This window comes from Chiloscyllium punctatum, chromosome 2, assembly GCF_047496795.1.
Source record: "Chiloscyllium punctatum isolate Juve2018m chromosome 2, sChiPun1.3, whole genome shotgun sequence".
Classification (NCBI taxonomy): domain Eukaryota; kingdom Metazoa; phylum Chordata; class Chondrichthyes; order Orectolobiformes; family Hemiscylliidae; genus Chiloscyllium; species Chiloscyllium punctatum.
In genome coordinates, this window is record NC_092740.1 from 34,055,755 (window position 1) to 34,076,297 (window position 20,543).

At 40.2% G+C, this 20,543-nt stretch overlaps 1 protein-coding gene across 3 annotated transcripts in view; it reads left to right on the forward strand.

Annotated features, from left to right (window-relative positions):
• The window catches only part of snx25 (sorting nexin 25), a 317,654-nt gene that overhangs the window by 175,382 nt on the left and 121,729 nt on the right, over positions 1-20,543 (forward strand). For all 3 annotated transcript variants that reach the window (XM_072595279.1, XM_072595271.1, XM_072595263.1), the window contains one exon: positions 4,976-5,162. In XM_072595279.1, coding sequence (XP_072451380.1) covers positions 4,976-5,162 — 187 coding nt within the window. The remainder of the gene's footprint in view (positions 1-4,975; positions 5,163-20,543) is intronic.

Below are 20,543 nucleotides of genomic sequence, written 5' to 3' on the forward strand. Positions count from 1 at the left end.
GTTTGTCCGGCAACTTCCAAAGGCACATAGTCTACCTCCTAGAAGGACAAGGACAGCAAATGCCTGAGAACCTCACTATTTGCAAGTTCCCCTCTAAGTCACATATCATCCTGCCTTGGAACTTTTGAGACATGAAACTTAAAATCTGGGAATTGACTTGAATTGAATTTGTCACGTGTACTGAGGCACCGTGAAAAGCTTTGTCTTGTGAGCAATACAGACAGATCACAGTTAAATAGCATAGATATGTAAATAATAGGTTAACCGGCAAAAACCAAAACACAGGTACAGGCGAATGTTAAGAGTTTGAGAGTCCATTCAATATTCTAACAACAGTAGGGTAGAAACTTTTTTGAAACCGGCTGGTGTATTCAGGCTTCTGTACCTTCTCCCTGATGGTAGAGGTTGTAGAAAAGCATTGCCAGGGTGGGATGGATCTTTGAGAATGCTGGCAGCCTTTCCTTGACAGCAGGCCTGGTAGATGGATTCTGTAGGTGGGAGGTTAGCCTTTGATTGTCTGGGCTGAGTATACCACTCTTCGTAACAGTCTCCGATCTTGAATGGTACAGTTGCCATACCAGATAATGCTCTATAAAATTTGGCAAGGGTATTCGTCATCATGCCAAATTTCCTCAGCTGCCTCTAAAACAGGTATACCATTTTGGATACTGTTGGGGGAGTTGGCTCGCCAGGGGAGGGCAGCAGTTGCCAAGATCATGGCGCCGTGGCAGGCACTGCTGTTCAGAAGGGCGGGAAAAAGACTCCTAGGGCCACAGTCATAGGGGATTCTATTGTGAGGGGAGTGGATAGGTGGTTCTGTGGCCGAAAACGGGATTCCCAGATGGTATGTTGCCTCCCAGGTGCTCGGGTCAGGGATGTCACCGATTGGCTGCAGAGCATTGTAAAACTGGTGGGTGAACAGCCAGTTGTCTTGGTGCATAGAGGTACCAACAATATAAGTAAAAAACGAGGTGAGGTCCTGAAAATAGAATTTAGGGAGCCAGGAGAGAAGTTAAAAAGGAGGACCTCTAAGGTAGTGATTACTACCAGTGCCACATGCTAGCCAGCTTAGAAATGAAAAAATAGGCAGGATGAACACATGGCTTGAGGGATGGTGAAGGAGGGAGGGGTTCAGATTTATTGGACATTGGGACCTGTTCTGGGGAAGGTGGGACTATTACAAAATGGACAGTCTACATCTGAACCAGACTGGAACCAATGTCCTTGGGGGAGTTTTTGTTACTGCTGTTGGGGAGGTTTTAAACTAATGTGGCAGGGACTGGGAACCAGAAGAGAAAACAAGTAGACAGTGAGGTGGAAACTGGAGACTAAGAGTCATGAAGACAGCATCACTAAGGGGAAGAGTAGGCAGAAAGCAGATGAAGGCAAAAGAACTACTTTAATGCAAGGAGTATAGTGTGTAAGGCAGATGAACTTAGGGCTTGGATTGGTGCCTGGGAGTATGACGTTATTGCAATCACAGAGACTTGGTTGAAGGAAGGGCATGATTGGGAACTAAATGTTCCAGGATATAGATGCTTCAGACAGGACAGGGAGGGAAGTAAAAGGGGGTGGGTGGAGTTGCATTGCCAATCACGGATGATATTACTGCTGTGCTACAGGAGGACACTATGGAGGGCTGGAGTAGTGAGGCATTATGGGTGGAACTGGGAAATAAGAAGGTGCAGTTACACTGTTGGGGTTGTATTACAGGCCTCCCAACAGTGCGCATGAGGTAGGAGAACAAATAGGTAAACAGATAATGGAGCGATGTAGAGGCAATAGGGTAGTGGTGATGGTAGATTTTAATTTTCCCAACATTGACTGGGATACACTTAGTGTCAGAGGTCTGAATGGGGTAGAATTTGTAAGAAGCGTTCAGGAGAGTTTTCTCGAGCAGTATGTCAATAGTCCGATGAGGGAAGGGGCCATATTGGACCTGGTGTTGACGAATGAGCTAGGCCAGGTGGTAGACGTTGTGGTGTGGGATTTCTTTGGGAACAGTAAGCACAATTCTATAAGCTTTACAATACTCATAGACAAAGGTGAGAATGGTCCTAAGGGAAGAGTACTAAACTGGGCCAAGGCCAATTATATCAAAATTAGGCAGGAGCTGGGAAATGTGGATTGGATACAGCTATTTGAAGGAAAATCCGCGTTTGATATGTGGGAGGCTTTCAAAGATGGTGCAGGATAGGCATGTCCCATTGAAGGCAAAGAAGAGGAACGGCAAGATTTGTGAATGGTGGATGACAGGAGAAATTGTACAACTTGCCAAGAGGAAAAGGGAAACGTACATAAGGTCCAGGCAGCTAAGAACAGAATGGGTCCTGGAGGAATATTGGAAGAGTAGGGCCAATCATAAATGAGGAACCAAGCGGCCTAAAAGGAGTCTTGAAATAGCGTTAGCAAGCAGAATAAAGGAGAATCCCAAAGCCTTTTATTCTTATATAAGAAGCAAGCGGGTAACTAGAGAAAGGATTGGTCCACGAAAGGATAATGAAGGAAGGTTGTGTGTCGAACCTGAAAGAATGGGCGAGATTCTGAATGATTACTTTGCATCAGTGTTCACTGCGGCGAGGGGTATGATGAATGTTGAGATTAGAAACAGAAGTCTGATTTAGTCGGGATCATGTTGACATAAGTAGGGAAGATGCGTTGGGTAGGCTAGAGGTTAAGGTCGTCAAATCTCCAGGACCGGATGGGATCTATCCTGGGTTGCTGAGGGAGGCGAGAGAGGAAATAGCTGGGGCCCTGACAGATATCTTTGTGGCATCCTTAAACACAGGTGAGGTGCTGGAGGACTGGAGGGTTGCTCATTTTGCCCCCCCGCATAAGAAGGGTAGTAGGGATATTCCGGGTAACTACAGACCAGTGAGCCTGATGTCAGTGGTGGGAAAGTTGCTGGAGAAGGTACTGAGAGATAGGATCTATTGATATTTAGAAAAGAATGGGCTTACCAGTGATAGGCAACATGGTTTTGTGCAGGGGAGATCATGTCTTATCAACTCAATAGAGTTCTTTGAGGAAGTGACCAAGTTGATAGATGAAGTAAGGACTGTTGATGTCATGTACATGGACTTTAGTAAGGCGTTGATTAAGGTTCCCCATGGTAAACTAATAAAGGAAAGTCGCAGGGTGTTCTAGGTAGGTGGATAAAGAACTGGTTGAGTAACAGAAGACAGTAGTAGTTGAAGGGAGTTTCTTGAAATGGAGTAAGGTGACCAGTAGTGTTCCACAGGGATCAGTGCTGGGGCTGCTGTTGTTTGTGCTATACATAAATGATCTGTCAGAGGGCACTGTTGGTCAAGTTTGCAGATGACACGAAGCTTGGAGTAACACAAAGCATAAGGGACTGTCAAAGAATACAGGAGAATATAGATAGACTGGAGAGTTGGGCGGAGAAGTGGCAGATAGAGTTCAATCCAGGAAGTGAGGTGATTCATTTTGGCAAGTCTAATTCTAGAGTGAATGATACAGTGAAAGGAAGAGCCTTGGGGAAAAGTTGATGAGCAGAGAGATCTGGGAGTGCAGATCCATTGTACCCTGAATAGAGTGGTCAAGAAGGCATATGGTATGCTTACCTACATTGGATGGGATATTGATTATAAGAACGGGCAGGTCATGTTAAAATTGTACATGACGTTGGTTTGGCTGCATTTAGAATACTGTGTATAGTTCTGGTCGTCACATTACCAAAAGGATGTGGACGCTTTAGAGAGGGTACAGAGAAGGCTTATGAGACTTATTGTAATGTAAACCTTCCCCTGTTTATTTTAAAGGATTTTATTTTAAAAATCCTTCTGCAATCCACCCCTTTGAGCTTCTCTTCCGTTGGCTGTGCGTCTACTTTCTTGATTTAAGGCTTATGGGGATGTTGCCTGGTATGGAAGATACTAACTATGAAGCGAGGTTGAGTAGGCTAGGTTTGTTTTCATTAGAAAGAAAGGAGATTGCGGGGGGACCTGATTGAGGTCTACAAAATCATAAAGGGTATCGACAGGATAGATAGAGATAAGCTTTTTCCCCAGGGTGAAGGATTCAGTAATGAGAGGTCACACTTTTAAGGTGAGAGGTGAAAAGTTTAAGGGGGATACACACAGCAAGTGTCTGGAACGCATTGCCAGCAGAGATAGTAAAGGCAGGCTTGATAGATTCATTTAAGATGCATTTAGACAGATGCATGAGTAGTTGGGGAGCAGAGGGATACAGATGTTTAGGAACTGGGCAACAGGTTTAGACAGTAGATTTGGATTGCCTCAGGCTTAACTTTTCGGGAGGCAGCTGATTTGAAGCTGACCGGCAGATTCTGAAAGAATCTGGTGTGACCTTCCACAAGAGAGGTTGACTTGCTTCACTCTGCAACTAGAGAGTGTGCTGCTGAGTATCAGAGCCCTAATGGAGGCACCATTAATCTCATGAGTGGCTGTCCTGATAATTGCAATGGCTTGTTTCTAGGAAGTCCTGAATTGGTGGTAAGGTTGTGATGTAGGAATGCAGAAGCATTGGCATTTTCTGCTGGTAACCACTATAACTCCTCACTGTGAAGTTATCTTCCCTTAGTCGCTAGGGTGAGCTGTGTTAAGTTGCCAATATCTAGTCAGTTAAACTTTAATTGCATCTTGTCTGAATTGCCAAACTACACCTGCGGTAATAGTCTGAGGTGAGACCAACAAACCAGCCTGATGCACATTTACTGGAATTTGTCTCTCCTTATGCCTGTACGGACCTGGGAATATCTAGCCCAAAGGCTGCAACATCTAGTGCCTCCCCACCCTCTGAAGAAATATTACTACCTGGGAAGTTGTTAGTACTTGTGGAATTCATACTTTTCTGAGACTGAATTCAATAAAGAACCACGTTTTCTTATAACCTTTTTGGTGTTAGTTCGTAATTACATCTTTTGGACAAGAGTCAACTTGGGTCTGTGTTCTGAATTTAGTTCTAAACTCTTGACCTTCATCTCTTTTGACAGTCCTAAAACCAATGGTGGAACTACTGAGTGATCCAGACTACATTAATCGAATGCTGCTAATCCAGATGGAACACAGGGAGCAGATGAATGAGCATCACAAGAAAGCCTACACTTATGCCCCTTCCTATGAGGAGTTTATCAAACTTATCAACAGCAGCTGTGATGTAGAGTTCCTAAAGCAGCTGAGGTAATGGCACCCTATTTCTATACTGTACCCATTTTTTATAGAAGCTAGTCTTTTGGGACCAGTTGTGACCCTATTGTACTGTAGACCTTCCCCTGTTTATTTTAAAAATCTTTCTGCAATCCACCCCTTTTGAGTTTCTCTTCCGTAGGTTCTGCATCTACTTTCCTGATTTTAAGTTTCTGTAAACACTTTGGGATATTTCCCTATTTTAAAAATGCTATTTCAGTGCAAAAGTATTGTCAGTGTTAAAGCACTTTAACAGTGTAGGATATTTTAAGTGAGAGTTTCCACTCCGGAGTAATATCAATGTAATCTTGGAGGAATCATTTCACACCAGTGTAAAAGATTGAGGTTTGAATTGGGCTTACGTGCAAAAGGGCCCATCTCTCACTGTCCCCCGTTTCTCTTGCTTGCTCTCTCTCTTGATCTTGGTCTCTCTCGTGCTGCCTCTGTATGCCCCCACCCCACCTGAATGATATGAAATTCCACTGCCTTTGGTGGTTCTAAAAGGCCCTTCAAATTGTGCTGACGTGAATAATAAGTTTAGGTTCCTTTAAATTAAAAACATATATAAATGATGTATCTAGTGTAAAACAATGAAATTATTAAAAGATTGCACATAGTTTTCATTTTATTACTTGTTAAATTGTGTTACTCAGAGGTTGGATTCCCATTAAGGTGTTGCAGGCATTTTCAGTTCTGTTAATCAAACCTCACCAAATCCCTCAACCAAGGAAATGTTTTAATGAAGAGAAAAACAGTGGTATATTGTTATACTGCTTTATTGTGCTTTCTTGGAAGATTTTACATTTACAGTTATGCAGTTGAACTGTAACCTAATTAACAGAAGTTTGGTTGTAATTTTTCGATCGTGCCCAAAGTAGGAGTTCGGTCTCCTCTGGTATTATCTTTTGCAATTCTCCTTTGCTGAAGTAAAACTTTGGCATGCTTTGGAAGTTGCAAACTGTGTGAGGAAGAATTAAAATCTGCGTGTAAGTCATTTTAAATTGATAGGGATTACTACCTAGGTGGTTAAATGATAGGATAGAAGAAACATGTACAGGTTATTCTGTTATAACGTATGTTTTGCTAACATGAATTCACTGTAACACGGTTGATGAATTGGGGACATTATTTCTAAAGCGCAACTTTTCTATAATGTGGGGTTGCACAAGAATTCAACCGTTGCATTATAGAACTACTTGTATCCTAATTTTGGGTGACGTGCAGAAAGGTGCTGAAGAGAAGCGAAATTGATTATTTGGAAAAAGCTTTAAAAGAAAGTGACCATAATATGAAACATTATGCGTTGAGCAATTTATGGTGGTTTTTGGGGACATTGTAATGGGATGTGAAACTAGTCTGATTTCCCTGGGAATTGAAATACATGGGCTGTGGTTGGGTGCTAATTTCAGATGTGGTTCCTGAAAACCGAAGAGTGACTGTGGGGGAGCAATGTGTCTTTTTTTATATAGAATCCCTACAGTGACTTTCTAGCCCTTAAAGGTTGAATTTCTATAGTATTACTTCAGGAACTATGACACCTGAGGAAGTTTGTATCGAATCCTACTGTAATGAACATTCTCAATTGCTAAATTTAAATCTGACTTTGTGACCCTAGTTACAATAATTAGGGTTATAATTGCATGATTAAAATGTTTGTGCATGTCCAATTAGAAATGGATTGTTATGACCTAACCTTACAGTTCGCGAAAATTGTGTTAGAGATGGGATTGTGTATGTCAGCCATTTTGGAAAAAAACCCTTTATCTGTTTTCATATCTGAATTTAAGCACACACTGAAAATTAATGCTTTCTGCATTTAATGTGCAGTTTAGTGGGGAGTTGAGTAATAGAAGTATTGATGAATTATTCTGATAACACTATTTTGTGAAAGTCCAAGTCAACTACAGAAGGTATGCAACAGCATTGGCCTGCTACTTAACAATCCGTTTCTTATTAGCAAGGGCAAATAACTGGTCCTGCAGCAGATTCAGAGATGGGCTTAGTCATTTAAGCCTTGCCTTACAAACAAGTCTGTCAAAATCACAAATTAAAATAAAGAAGATTAGGAATTTGCTGCAGGATTGTTTTTATTACCATAGAATTAGACAGCAGGTTTTCTTTGTCTTTTAAATGTCATTTAAGTTTTAATCCATTAGGATAGGCATTTATTTGTTCCCGTCAAAACAAAATAGTACAAAACAGTATTTGGATTGAAGTCAAGGTAATTTTATTTTGATTTGTTTGAGTGCTTCGGACTATTCTGGTGCTGTTGGATATGTTCTGAATGAATGCAGAGTTGAAGATCTCTTGATATTTTGCTGTAATGAGCATTGTGGGTATTAATCAATCAATTATATTTTGTCTATATTTTAGCTGCAGAATATTATTGTAGATTTGTTATTTGAATATATTTGTTATTGTCCAGCTGACCACCTGTGACCAAGATTTAAATACGTTTTTAACATTTTGGCATACACTGATTATGTGAATACTAAATTGAGGGATTATAATCTAAATTTTTGCTTTACCGTAGGAGTCTTTAATAGTGTAATCAAAATAGTTCAACTGCTGTTATGATATTGAAACAAGATGTAATAATCAAGTGAAATAACTAATTATAAGAATATTTTGCTTCATCATGAAATGTCTATTTTTATTGAGGAAATTGATGTTCATTAGGTGGCTGTTGAGCCTGAATAAAGTTGTTTCCTAATTTGTGATAACTTAGTTTTGAAATCCTAAATTTGTAAGGAGATCTTTATTACCTGTAAGAATAATAGGGTGGTTATGGTAGGGGATTTTAACTTTATAAACAGCGACAGGGACTGCCATAGTGTTAAGGGTTTAGATGGAGAGAAATTTGCTCACTGTGTACAAGGAAATTTTCTGATTCATTGTGTGGATGTACCTACCAGAGAAGGTGCAAAACTTGGCCTACTCTTGGGAAATAAGGCAGGGCAGGTGACTGAGGTGTCAGTGGGAGAGCACTTTGGGGCCAGCGACCATAATTCTATTAGATTTAAAATAATGATGGAAAACGATAGACCAGATCTAACAGTTGAAGTCCTAAATTGGAGGAAGGCTAATTTTGACAGTATTAGACAAAACTTTCAAAAGCTGATTGGTGGGCAGATGTTTGCAGGAAAAGAGACGGCTGGAAAATGGGGAGCCTTCAGAAATGAGATAACGAGAGTCCAGAGAAAGTATATTTCTGTTCGGGTGAAAGGAAAGGAAAGGCTGGTAGGTACAGGGAATGCTGGATGACTAAAGAAATTGAGGGTTTGGGTAAGAAAAAGAAGGAAGCATATGTCAGGTATACACAAGATAGATTGAATGAATCCTTAGAGTATAAAGGTAGTAGGAGTATACTTAAGAGGGAAATCAGGAGGGCATAAAGGGGACATGAGATAGCCTTGGCAAATAGAATTAAGGAAAATCCAAAGGGTTTTTACAAATACATTAAGGACAAAAGGGTAACTAGGGAGAAAATAGGGCCCCTCAAAGATCAGCAAGGAACCCCCAGGAGGTGGGAAAGATACTGAATAAGTATTTTGCATCAGTGTTTACTGTGGGAAAGGATGTGGAAGATATAGAATGAAGAGAAATAGATGGTGACTTTTTGAAAAATGTCCATATACCAGATGACGAAGTGCTGGATGTTTGAAATGCATAGAAGTGGATAAATCCCCAGGACCTGATCAGGTATACCCTAGAACTCTGTGGAAAGCTAGGGAAGTGATTGTTAGGCCCCTTGCTGAGATATTTTTAGCAGCGATAGTCACAGGTGAGGTGCTGGAAAACTGGAGGTTGGCTAACGTGGTGCCACTGTTTAAGAAAGGTAGTAAGGACAAGCCAGGGAACTATAGACCAGTGAGCCTGATGGTGGTGGTGGTGGTGGGCAAGTTGTTGGAGGGAATCCTGAGGGACAGGATATACAGGTATTTGGAAAAGCAGGGACTGATTAGGGCTAGTCAACATGGCTTTGAGCATGGGAAATCATGTCTCACAAACTTGATTGAGTTTTTTAAAGAAGTAACAAAGAGGATTGATGAGGGCAGAGTGATAGATGTGATTTATATGGACTTCAGTAAGGCATTCAACAAGGTTCCCCATGGGAGACTGGTTAGCAAGTTTAGATCTCATGGAATACAGGGAGAACTAGCCATTGGATACCAAACAGGCTTGAAGGTAGAGGACAGAGGGTGGAAGTGGAGGGTTGTTTTTCAGACTGGAGCCCTGTGACCAGTAGTGTAAGGATTGGTGCTGGGTCCTCCACTTTTCATCATTTATACAAATGGTTTGGATGCGAGCATAAGAGATATAGTTAGTAAGTTTGCAGATGACACCAAAATTGGCATTGTAGTGGACAGTGAAGAGGGTTACCTCAGATTACAATGGGATCTTGATCAGATGGGCCAATGGGCTGAGCAGTGGCAGATGGAGTTTAATTTAGATAAATGTGAGGTGCTGCATTTCGGGAAAGCAAATCTTAGCAGAACTTATACACTTGATGGTAAGGTCCGAGGGAGTGTTGCTGAACAAAGAGACCTTGGAGTGCAGGTTCATAGCTCCTTGAAGGTAGAGTTGCAGATATTTCGGATAGTGAAGAAGGCGTTTGGTATGCTTTCCTTTATCGGTCAGAGTAGTAAGTACAGGAGTTGGAAGGTCATGTTGCAGCTGTACAGGACATTGGTTAGGCCACTTTTGGAATATTGTGTGCATTTCTGGTCTCCTTCCTATTGGAAGGATGTTGTGAAACATGAAAGGGTTCAGAAAAGATTTTCAAGGATGTTGCCAGGATTGGAGAATTTGAGCCATAGGGAGAGGTTGAATAGGCTAGGGCTATTTTCTCTGGAGTGTCAGAGACTGAAGGGTGACCTTATAGAGGTTTATAAAATCATGAGGGGCATGGATAGGCTACATAGACAAAGTCTTTTCCCTAGGGTAGGGGAACTAGAGGGCATAGGTTTAGGGTGAGAGGGAAAAGATGTAAAAGGGCAATAAGAAACAACTTTTTCATTCAGAGGGTGGTACATGTATGGAATGAGCTGCCAGAGGAAGTGGTGGAGGCTGGTACAATTGTAGCATTTAAAAGGTATCTGGATGGGTATATGAACAGGAAGAGTTTGAAGGGATATGGGCCAGGTGCTGGGAGGTAGGAGTAGATTAGGTTGGGATATCTGGTCAGCATGGACAAGTTGGACCGAAGGGTTTGTTTCCATACTGTACATCCCTAGACTCTATATAGAATAATCTGGTGAAAAGAGTACCCTGCTAACAGTATCTGTAGAAGTCCAGCAATGTCTCCGATTTTAAAAATTTAATTGTTCTTTGTAAGTTGCATCACAGTAGACAGGGTAGTTAAGAAGGTGTTTAGCATGCTTGCCTTCATTGTTCAGACCATTGAGTATTAGTGTTGGGACATCATGTTCAGGTTGTGCAGGACATTGTATTCCAATGTACAGTTCTGGTTGTCCTGCTATCCGAAAAAATGTAATTAATTGGAGAGGGTTCAGAAAAGCTTTTTCCAGCATGCTACCAGGCCTGGAAGGTTTGAGTTATAAGGAGAGGCTGGATAGGCTGGAATGTTGTTTTCAGTGGAGTGTAGGAGATTGAAGGGTGACCTTAGATTGGCTGATAAAATCATGAAGGTATAGATAAGATGAATAGGAAGAGTCTTTTCCCTTAAGGCTGAGTGAGTTCAAAAATGAGGAGCATATTTTTTAAGGTGAGAGGAGAAAGATTTAAATAGGGAATGAGAGGAAGCTTTTTCACTCAGGGTGGTTCACTCATATGTGGAATGAATTGTCAGAGGAAATGGTTCATGCATGTACAGTTACAACATTTAAAAGGCATTTGGTCAGGTACATGAATAGGAAAGGTTTTGAGGGATATGGGTAAAATGCAGGCAAGTGGAACGAGTCCATGTAGTTGACTCCTGGTGCCATTCAAATAAATATTTGCAACCAAGTTCCATAACGTCCAAAGGTGATATTTTGCTGAGTTTGTTTTGACTTGGAGAATCACTGTAGGTGAATTTGGGGATTGAATCAAGGGGGATTTGGGAGTCCTCATGCATAAATCACAAAAAGCTAGCAGACAAGCTCATCAGGTAATAGGGAGCGCAACTGGCCTTTATTTCAAAGGGAATTGAGTATAAAAATTGGGAGGTCTTGCTAAAACAATGTAAGGCATAAGTCCACAGCTGTGAATACTGTGCCCTGGTTTGCAAGGAAAAATGTATCCCTGAGAAGATAGTCTCCAGTAATGATCTTCTACAACCTCTTCCGTCAGGCAGAAGATACAGAAGCCTGAACACCTGCACCAGCAGGTTCAGGAACAGCTTCTTTCTGGCTGTTATTTGATTGATGAATGAACTCCCTAGCCTCAAATAATGCTAATCTTGCCTAGTGCATGTCTGTACAATGTAACCTGTAAGCCTCTAAGTCTTTTTACAATCTCTGATCTGTACATCCTTGCTTACTATGATCTGCCTGTGCTGCTCATCAAGAAAGGTTTTCACTTTACTTAGGTACTCTACAATAAATCAATCGATCACAACCAATGCTGGAGATGATAGTGGGTCAGAGAGCATCCATGGAGAGACAGCAAGCTAACATTTCAGGCGTACATTCTGTGAAATTGAAATCACTTGTTTTGTATTCTAGCCAGGTTTATCTGCATATTTCGAACACAAAAATGAAACTGATGATCTGAAAAGTGTTTTTTTTTGTTTTAATCAATTACAGAATATTGACAATGGATTGAACCATTTAAGTTTTAGTCTTTGATTGAGTGGTCTCTCATTTTTTCAGTGTAAGCAAGGGGCAGAAATGTATGGTTCCCGGTTTACACGTTTGATTTTTTTTACCTCTTATTATGAATGTTGGTATTGCTGGCATTGCCAGTAATAGGATTAGAGTTTAAAAACAACCAAATTATGGTACTTAAATATCTTATCCAGTTCAGTTTCTGGTCTGTGGTAACCTCCAAGATATTGGTGGTGGGGAATTCAGTGATGGTGCTATTGAATGTAAGAGACAATGGTTAGATTCCACTCTTGTTGGATATGGTCACTGTTGTGCAAATGCTACTTGTCACGTAATCAAGCCAAGCTTGGATGTCATCCAGGACTCGTTGCAAATGAACTTAGACTGTTGTTTTATCTCAGTTGTGATGAATAATGCTGAACGTGGTCAGTGAACATCTTCTATGATGGATTGAAGATGCTTGGGCTTAGGGCCAACCCTGATGAATTCCTGCAAAGATGTCCTATGGTTGATCTTCACTAAGCGCAGCTATCTGGCTTTGTGCTAGGTATGACTTCCGCCAGTGGAGATTATTTCTCCAGTTCTTATTAATTCCAGTTTTACTAGGGCTAAAATTTTGGAATAAGGCTTTAATGTGGTCAAGAGTTCAGTGGCCCTGCTAGAACTTAAACTGAACAGTAAGCAACTTATTCCTTTACAAGTGCTGCTTGATAGAACTGTTGCTGATCCCTTCCATGACTTTGCTGATGATTGAGAGTAGACAGATGGGATAGTAGTGACCAGGTTGGATTGGTGCCACTTATTGTGTATAAGACTAACCTGCGTAATGTTCCACACTTTTAGATTGCCAATGTTATAAGCAATATTGGAATAGCTTTGCTTGGGATGTGGATAGTTCTGGAGCACAAGTCTTCGCTATTATTGGAATGTTGTCAGGGTCTAGAGCTGTGCAATGCCTTTAACACTGGATATCACGTGAGGCGAATTAAATTGGTTGAAACTGGATTTGTTTTCAGTGTGGCCTCATTACTGTCTCTTCGTTGGAGCTTGGCTTAGTCCCAACAGCAGCCACTTCTCGAACCTGGTGTTGTTTGGAATATAGAACTGGTAGTACCCCACTAAAGTGAAAGCCCCTCCCCTGATAGGGTTGAAGACTTGCACTTAGGCAATTGATGACCTGCTAAACATTAAATGGCTACAAGACAGCCGATATTGGCAGACGATAATGTCACTGGACTAGAATCCTGAAGCAGAGCCCTGTATTCTAGGGACATGGGTTTGAAGTCTGCTATGGCAGATGATAAAATTTGAAGTCAGTATTAAATAAAAACTGCAATCAGCAAGATATGGCCTAATGATCATATAACTCTTGTAAAAACCCATTTGGATCATTAATATCTTTTCTGGGGAGGGAAATCTGCCATCCTTACCTGATCTGACCTACATGTGCCTCTCGACCCAACATGACACTCAACTGCTTTCTGGGCAACAAATGCTGGCCTCGCCAGTGATGCATATATTCCATAAACAAGTGTTTTCTTTTCCTTCTAATGTGTTTCTCCATCCAGCCACCTTTGTATTATATAAGGTGGGAGCTATATTCATGGATGTGACACATTGGGAAGATGTACAGAGTGCCAAGAGCCAGTGTAAATGGATTTATTTTCTGCTTTGTTCTTTTGCTGAGAGCTTCCAGCACTGGGTCTGATGAATATGAAATTTATGATCAAAAACAGGGAGCAAAGTCATGCAATTGATGGGTTTGATCAAAGTGTTCAGTTTACATCTCAATATTCTGTAATTTGTGAGGAATCGATAAGTAACTGTGCAAAGAATGCCTTTCTGTGTTCTCCTTTGTTCTCTCGTGCTGATTCACTGTGGCAGCTGCCATCAAGCAGCTTCACAGAAGTATTACATTTGTAGGAATGGGGTCAGAATTCATTTTCTCATTTGTTTTAAAAACTAGCCTGTTGGTGAAGCAAATAGTGTCATCAAATCATGACTTCACTTACGTGAAATATCACTGCAGTGAAATAGAATGCAATTTTTCTTGATCTTGCTCTTTCAATGCAATTTTGCCATACATTTTCTCCCTGAAAGCAGTTTCTCTTTAAATATGTTTTTAGAACTAGATAAAAGTGCAAATAATCCCTCGTATTATGTTGGAAGCAAAAATGTAATCATGTTCACCCGGCATTCATAAAGGACTTGAGCTCTGGTGCTGTCGAAATATCTTGATTAAATTAGTGCTTTGAACTCATTCGAGCCACTGTTACTACATAATGTGCTAGTTTGCCATTATTAGCATTATTGAAACTTTCGTACTGTCAGTTTTTGTTGATTATTAACCCTGTTGTGTCATGTTTGCATCTCTTTAAATTGCTTTTCTCATTAACACCATTCCAAAGATTGAAGTATTGTAGTTTAATGTAAGCTGTCTGTTTACTCTTTGCATGTCTGAGAATCAAACACTGATAATCAGGTGCAAGTCATATCAACTAATGTAGTCCAATTAGCACCAAAACATGAATGATGAGGTATAGTTCAGTTATTAAAAGTATGACATTTATTATTCATTTCATGATGTTCCTTCAATCGGAATCACTTCCTGCTCTACACCAGTGTTGACCAGTAGAAGTTGCTAACTAGCTAGCTGTTGTTGTGTTGCCACTTAATTCAGCTATTGTGACGTATAAGCCAACCTTTTTGAAGTTTCCAAATGTTGTTCCAAAACAGGGGTCAACTTATCCATCAAAAATAATATGTCAACTCCTGCTGTGGGTTGTCACTTTGAAATGTGAATAAAGTTCATAATTAATTTTAAATAAAACATGCCACATTAAACTAGTGAATTAAATGATCAAATAACTTTAATCACAACCGAAGTGTTTTAAAACCATCAAATTCACTATCTTTAGCATCCGATGCAGAGAGTTCATGAAATGTATTGTCATTTTTGTTTACAGTACCATTGTAATGATCCTGCTCTGGACTAGATTTGGTGCTTTTGCTGGTTATTCCTCCACACAAATCTTCATCATCATCTTTATCTATTGAATTGGATTTATCTAGGCCCCAAGGATGTTTGTTCCACCTATTGTCAATCCATTAATTAACTCCATTTTTGTCTAAGTTGGCATGGATATGCACAAAATCTCTTACAGCAAATTTGACTTTCAGCATGGCTTCACATTTCAAAATTATCATTGGCTTTAATTTTGTCTATCGGCTGTGTTGGCTAGTACCATGGTAATTTTGTTTTTTTAATGTCGAGTATTTTTTCCACTAGATCTGTTTTGAAATGTTTGAATTTCACAGTTTGGCTGCTAGGCATTTCATCCATATTGGTTCAATGATGTGATGGTTACGTGATTTTGCTGCTATGTGATGAAATGTTTTTGCTTCTATAATGATAAATTGTTGGAAACTCTTACTTCTGGCATTGAAATCTTTTGGAAACCTCTGAGATATCTTGGTGTTCTTCCTCTAGAACACAAAACTGTTTTCTTCTGTAAAGTGGTGGCATGGTGGCCCAATGGTTAGCACTGCTGCTTCACAGTGCCAGGGACCCAGGTTCGATGCAATCCTTGGGCTCCCATCTCTGTGGAGTTGGCACTTTCTCCTTTGTCTAACTTGGTTGTTACCACCTCAAAGCATTCCAACAGATGTTTCAGGCTTGACCTCCCCTTGATGAAGCCATGCTGACTAAGCCCTATTTTACCATGTATTTCTAAGATCTCTGCAGACTCATCCTTAACAATGGACTTGCAAATCTTACCAACAACTGAGGTCAGGGTTGCTGGCCATAGTTTTCTCCCTTCTGCCTCCTTCGCTTCTCAAATTGGGTGTTACATTAACCATTTTCCAGTCTACTGGGAGCCTTTCTGACTCCAGTGATTCCTGAAATATGACCATCAATGCTTCTACAATTTCCTCAGTTATCTTCTTCAGGACTCTGGAATGCAGGCCATCTGATCCAGATGATTTGTTGACCTTAAGACCTTTTAGTTTCCCCAGCACCTTCCCCTTAGTGCTGGCCATTACACTCACCTCTGCCCCCTGACGCTCTTGAAATTCTAGTATGCTGCTGGTATTTCCTTGGCTGGTTTTTAAAGGCTTCCCAATCCTCTGACTTTCCACTAAGTTGACTACATGTATGCTTTTGCTTTTATGCAGTTTTGACTTCCCTGGCTGTCCATGGTTGCCTCCCCCTCCCCATACTATTGCTGCTGCTTCTTTGGGATGACTTTCTCCTGTGCTTCCTGAATTACCTCCAGAAACCTAAATAACTTTAATCGCAACCAAAGTGTTTTAAAACCATCAAATTCATTATCTTTAGCATGCCGTTGCTGCACCACCATCCTCTTGGCTACTCTTTTTTTTTTCCTGCCAATTAACTTTGGCCAGTTCCTCTTCCCCTCTGCACCAACATGCCACGTTGCCTCCAAATTCCCCAAAGTGTATACTCACTTGGGCTGTGAGTTGCTCTAGATGCTACCTCTCCTTCCTTACCGTGCTAGCTTACTGGAGATATAGATCCTCTAAGTTGTTATTAAGTCATAAATCTATCTTATTCTGTATCATTGTACCGAACCCAGAAGAACTCTGTATCATGCTGAAACGATCTCTGTTAATAACACTTCCACTGAGTTGAGACTGATGATATTTCAAGATAGAGAAAAATAAAAAATGTTTTAAATAAAGAACACAGTGACTTACAATGATGGGTGGATTGAAAAACCATTACCAAACCCATGATTGAGAGTCTGATTTGATTTATTACTGTCACATGTACTGAGGTAAAGTGAAAAGTGTTGTCTTACTTGCTTTAGGTGCAGATCGTAGTATAGAAGTGGAACAGGGTAACAGAATAGAGTGCAGGGTACAATGTTACGGCTGCCGATTTTGTGTTTCTGTTGATGTGCAGATCTAGAATGAAAGCTATTAATGTTTTTGGACTGAATGTCCTTCTGATATGTCAGCAATACTGTTTTTTTTGAGAAAAATGAATTCAGAAATTGCCAGACGTAGACTGTTCATTTTAATCCTCCTGTCAGGATTAGTAAGCTGCCCCATCAACCCCCTTTTCTACCCTTTTTTTAGAACATGTTGTTGCTGTGGATCATAGATATGAAAGGAGCAATCTTCCTTTGTTTTGTAGTTCTTTACAGCATAAATTGATTATTAAGTAACATAATTCCTTGTTTTTCTGCTGAATTGCGGCATTCCAAGTGTCAAGGACGGCACAACAAGATTGTCAAAATGACCAAAAGGCTGTTGTACGTTTTAAGGCTAAAATGGTAATCAAGGTTTCAAAATAAAATACTTTCTACTTTAGTGAATTGGGAACTGCAACTGGTTTTTTCAGTCATTTAACAAGTACAAGAATTGATTGGGAAATGCTTTCTTGTTGTAATTGTATTTGTGCCATGTTAATTTCTGCATGTGCCTATTAGATTAGATTCCCTACAGTGTGGAAACAGGTCCTTCGGCCCAACAAGTCCACACCGACCCTCCGAAGAGTAACCCAACCCCCTCTAACAGCTATGGACAATTTAGCATGGCCAATTCACCTGACCTGTACATCTTTGGACTGTGGGAGGAAACTGGAGCACCCGGAGGAAACCCATGCAGACAAGGGAAGAATGTGCAAACTCCACACAGACAGTCTTCCGAGGCTGGAATCGAACCTGGGACTCTGGCGCTGTGAGGCGGCAGTGCTAACCACTGAGCCCCCGTGTCGCCCCTCCACTGAGCCACCGTATCGCCCCTATGAAGGGTGTCTTTAAAATGCTTCATATTGCTAAGCCAATGGCACATTTTTCTGGGCCTTCCTATTTTCTGTGTTGGGGAATAGATGGTTGGAGTGTAGAAAGACATATGCTTTTTATTCTTGAAGTAAACTCACATGTTATGTAATTACATCCCTGAAATGGAAATAAAACCAACTAAAACTTCAAGTCTTGAACACACATACATTTATAGCATAATGGCTATAGAAGACTTTGTTACCATATTAACCATCTTGTGAAATGTACTTGAATTTAATTTTGACATCACTTAGGAACAGGTTTGAAGAACTCAAAAGTAATAAGCCCCTAGTAACAGCCAAGAAATTATAAGTTAGGAGGACTGAAAGTTACCATTTGTATGTCAGGTTGGGGGAGGTTTGATTAAATGAGGTACATGCTAATGTGGGATTTTTGAGAAAAGTTGAATAAATTACCTAAGGCAAGCAATATATCCATTACTCTGTTGTAATTGGTACACCAATGACATTGATCATTATGAATATACTTTGGTAAAAGGATATATATTGAAAAGAAAAACAACTCGCAAATCTCTGAAGTGAGAATTGTGCTTGACAAATAATCTCTATTTGACATTCCTTTGTGGGCCAGGCTTTCTTGTGAGATGGAGGGAAGCAGCATGATATAGTGCTTGAACTACCAGAAATCCTTGTTATGAAGTTGAAGGCATGTACTGTACCTTTTTAAGAGAGGGTGAAAGCTGTTTTGCAGTGAGAGCTTGCAGGCACCTGTCATGTGACTGACTAGCTGTCTGAGTATAATGGTAACTTGAAAATTTGTAACATTTGGCTGTGAAACCAAGACCTGAGTCTTGATTGGTTAAATTCAAATTGTTGTGAAAATAGCAATCAGTTTAAATTATGCCCAAAGATACTAAAACCCAATTGAATTTGAAATTTATTGTTTTTGCCAACATTGAACCAATGAGATAATCCAATGGTTGGAGTATAAAGAAGCTGGCATTTTGAGAGTTAGCGAGAGGACGGTCAACTGCCATCGTCAGAGTGATTGTGAGCAAAAGTCTCTCTATCAAAGGTACCTTACAGCGAAGATGATGACCCAGGGAGATCTTTAGCTGAAAGAAGATAGACACAGATGATGACAGCCACTGGATAGTTTTGAAGTTAAATTGATGTAATTTTAAATGAGGCTTTTATTGGATCAGTGCATTGTTATGGAGTTTGAAGTAGGATAACCTGTGTTTAAGAGAAAGGAGGCTTAGAATTGTAGATAGTTGTTGTTTAATGTTTATATGGATGGTGATGGGATAATGTAGGGGGACAGGCTTAGATTAGTTCACAGGTCGGTGCAACATCGAGGGCCGAAGGGCCTATTCTGCACTTTATTGTTCTATGTTCACTTCAAATTAAATAATAAATTGATATTTTTTTTTCTTTTGAATAGTGGAATTTGGGAGTTCTTTTCCACTCATACTTTAACAGGTTACGAGATAAAGTGAGCTTTTGAGTGTTTGGTTTAATTAGCAGCGGGGTTCACCATTGTGTTGTACCATCCTTCAGTAAAATTAAACATTTAAATGCTGCTATAGAAGTTAGATTGATGCAGAATGGTACCTTGTTCCAGTGTACATAAATAACTTGGTTTCATAAAAGGAATGCAAGTTGGTCAGACTTACAGTAATTTTCAACTTATAATGTTGAAGAAGTGAGGCTAAAGGATATATGGGAGTTGTGGTTAACAATTATCAACCGTAACTAGTCATTGCAATAATTAACAAGAGACAAAAGCAGAGTGCAGTTTGCCAAATTATCAGAGTACAAGTCTGAGCTCTCCATAAAATGGTTGTTTTGGGCTCAGCTGAGGCTGTAGCTTAAATACAGTGTTCCAGTGTGCTCACTAAGTGCAATGTGAAAGAGATTCATGAAACTGACCTTAGTGGTAAAGGACTTTTTGTGCACAAATTAGAAGAACCCAGAAAAAAGGCAAATGTCAGACATTTGTGAGATAGATATGTTTGTAGAATAGAACAAGTTAATCTATAATACGTTCAATTACAGAAGGAGAATACACATTGATAAACACTGAATTCAGGAAATTCATTGATCACAAGAACAGTTAACTTCAAGAGTAGTTGCCTGAAAAGGTAATTGGATGAAAAAGTTTGGAACAATTGAACAAGCAGTTGAATGTTGAATGAGACATCTTGAATAAATTAAATAGTTACCATTCCTTTGTTTAAATCTCTTATGAGACAGGTTTTTGACGTATGGGTTGCAAGGAAGGATCTTGCATTTGTGAAAACGTTTCTCGAAAGTGGGTGGCTAAATATATTGCACAGCCAATGATTAGTAACTTACTCCAGTATAATACCTTTCAGCGCACTTTGATAAACAGTGGTTTGAAACAAATGTGATATCCTGATTTTGAACATCATTCTAAATTTGCAAATTCATCATGATGTGGGGAGACGATGGTCTAGTGATGTTATCTCGCGAGTAGAAGAAATCTAGTTTGGTTCTGTGGACCTGGGTTCGAATTAAGATTAGTGGGGGCAGAGATTGGAATTAAGAGTCTAATGATGACATTGAAACCATTGTCACTTGCTTGCTTCACCAATGTCATTTAGGGAAAGATACTGGTGTCCTCAGCTGATCTGGCCTTCTCCTGACTCAAAACCCCAGCAATGTAGTTCACTCTTAACTGCTCTCTAAAATGGATACTGGATTAGTGGTGCTGGAAGAACACAGCAGTTCAGGCAGCATCCAATGAGCAGCGAAATCGACGTTTCGGGCAAAAGCCCTTCATCAGGAATAAAGGCAGTGAGCCTGAAACGT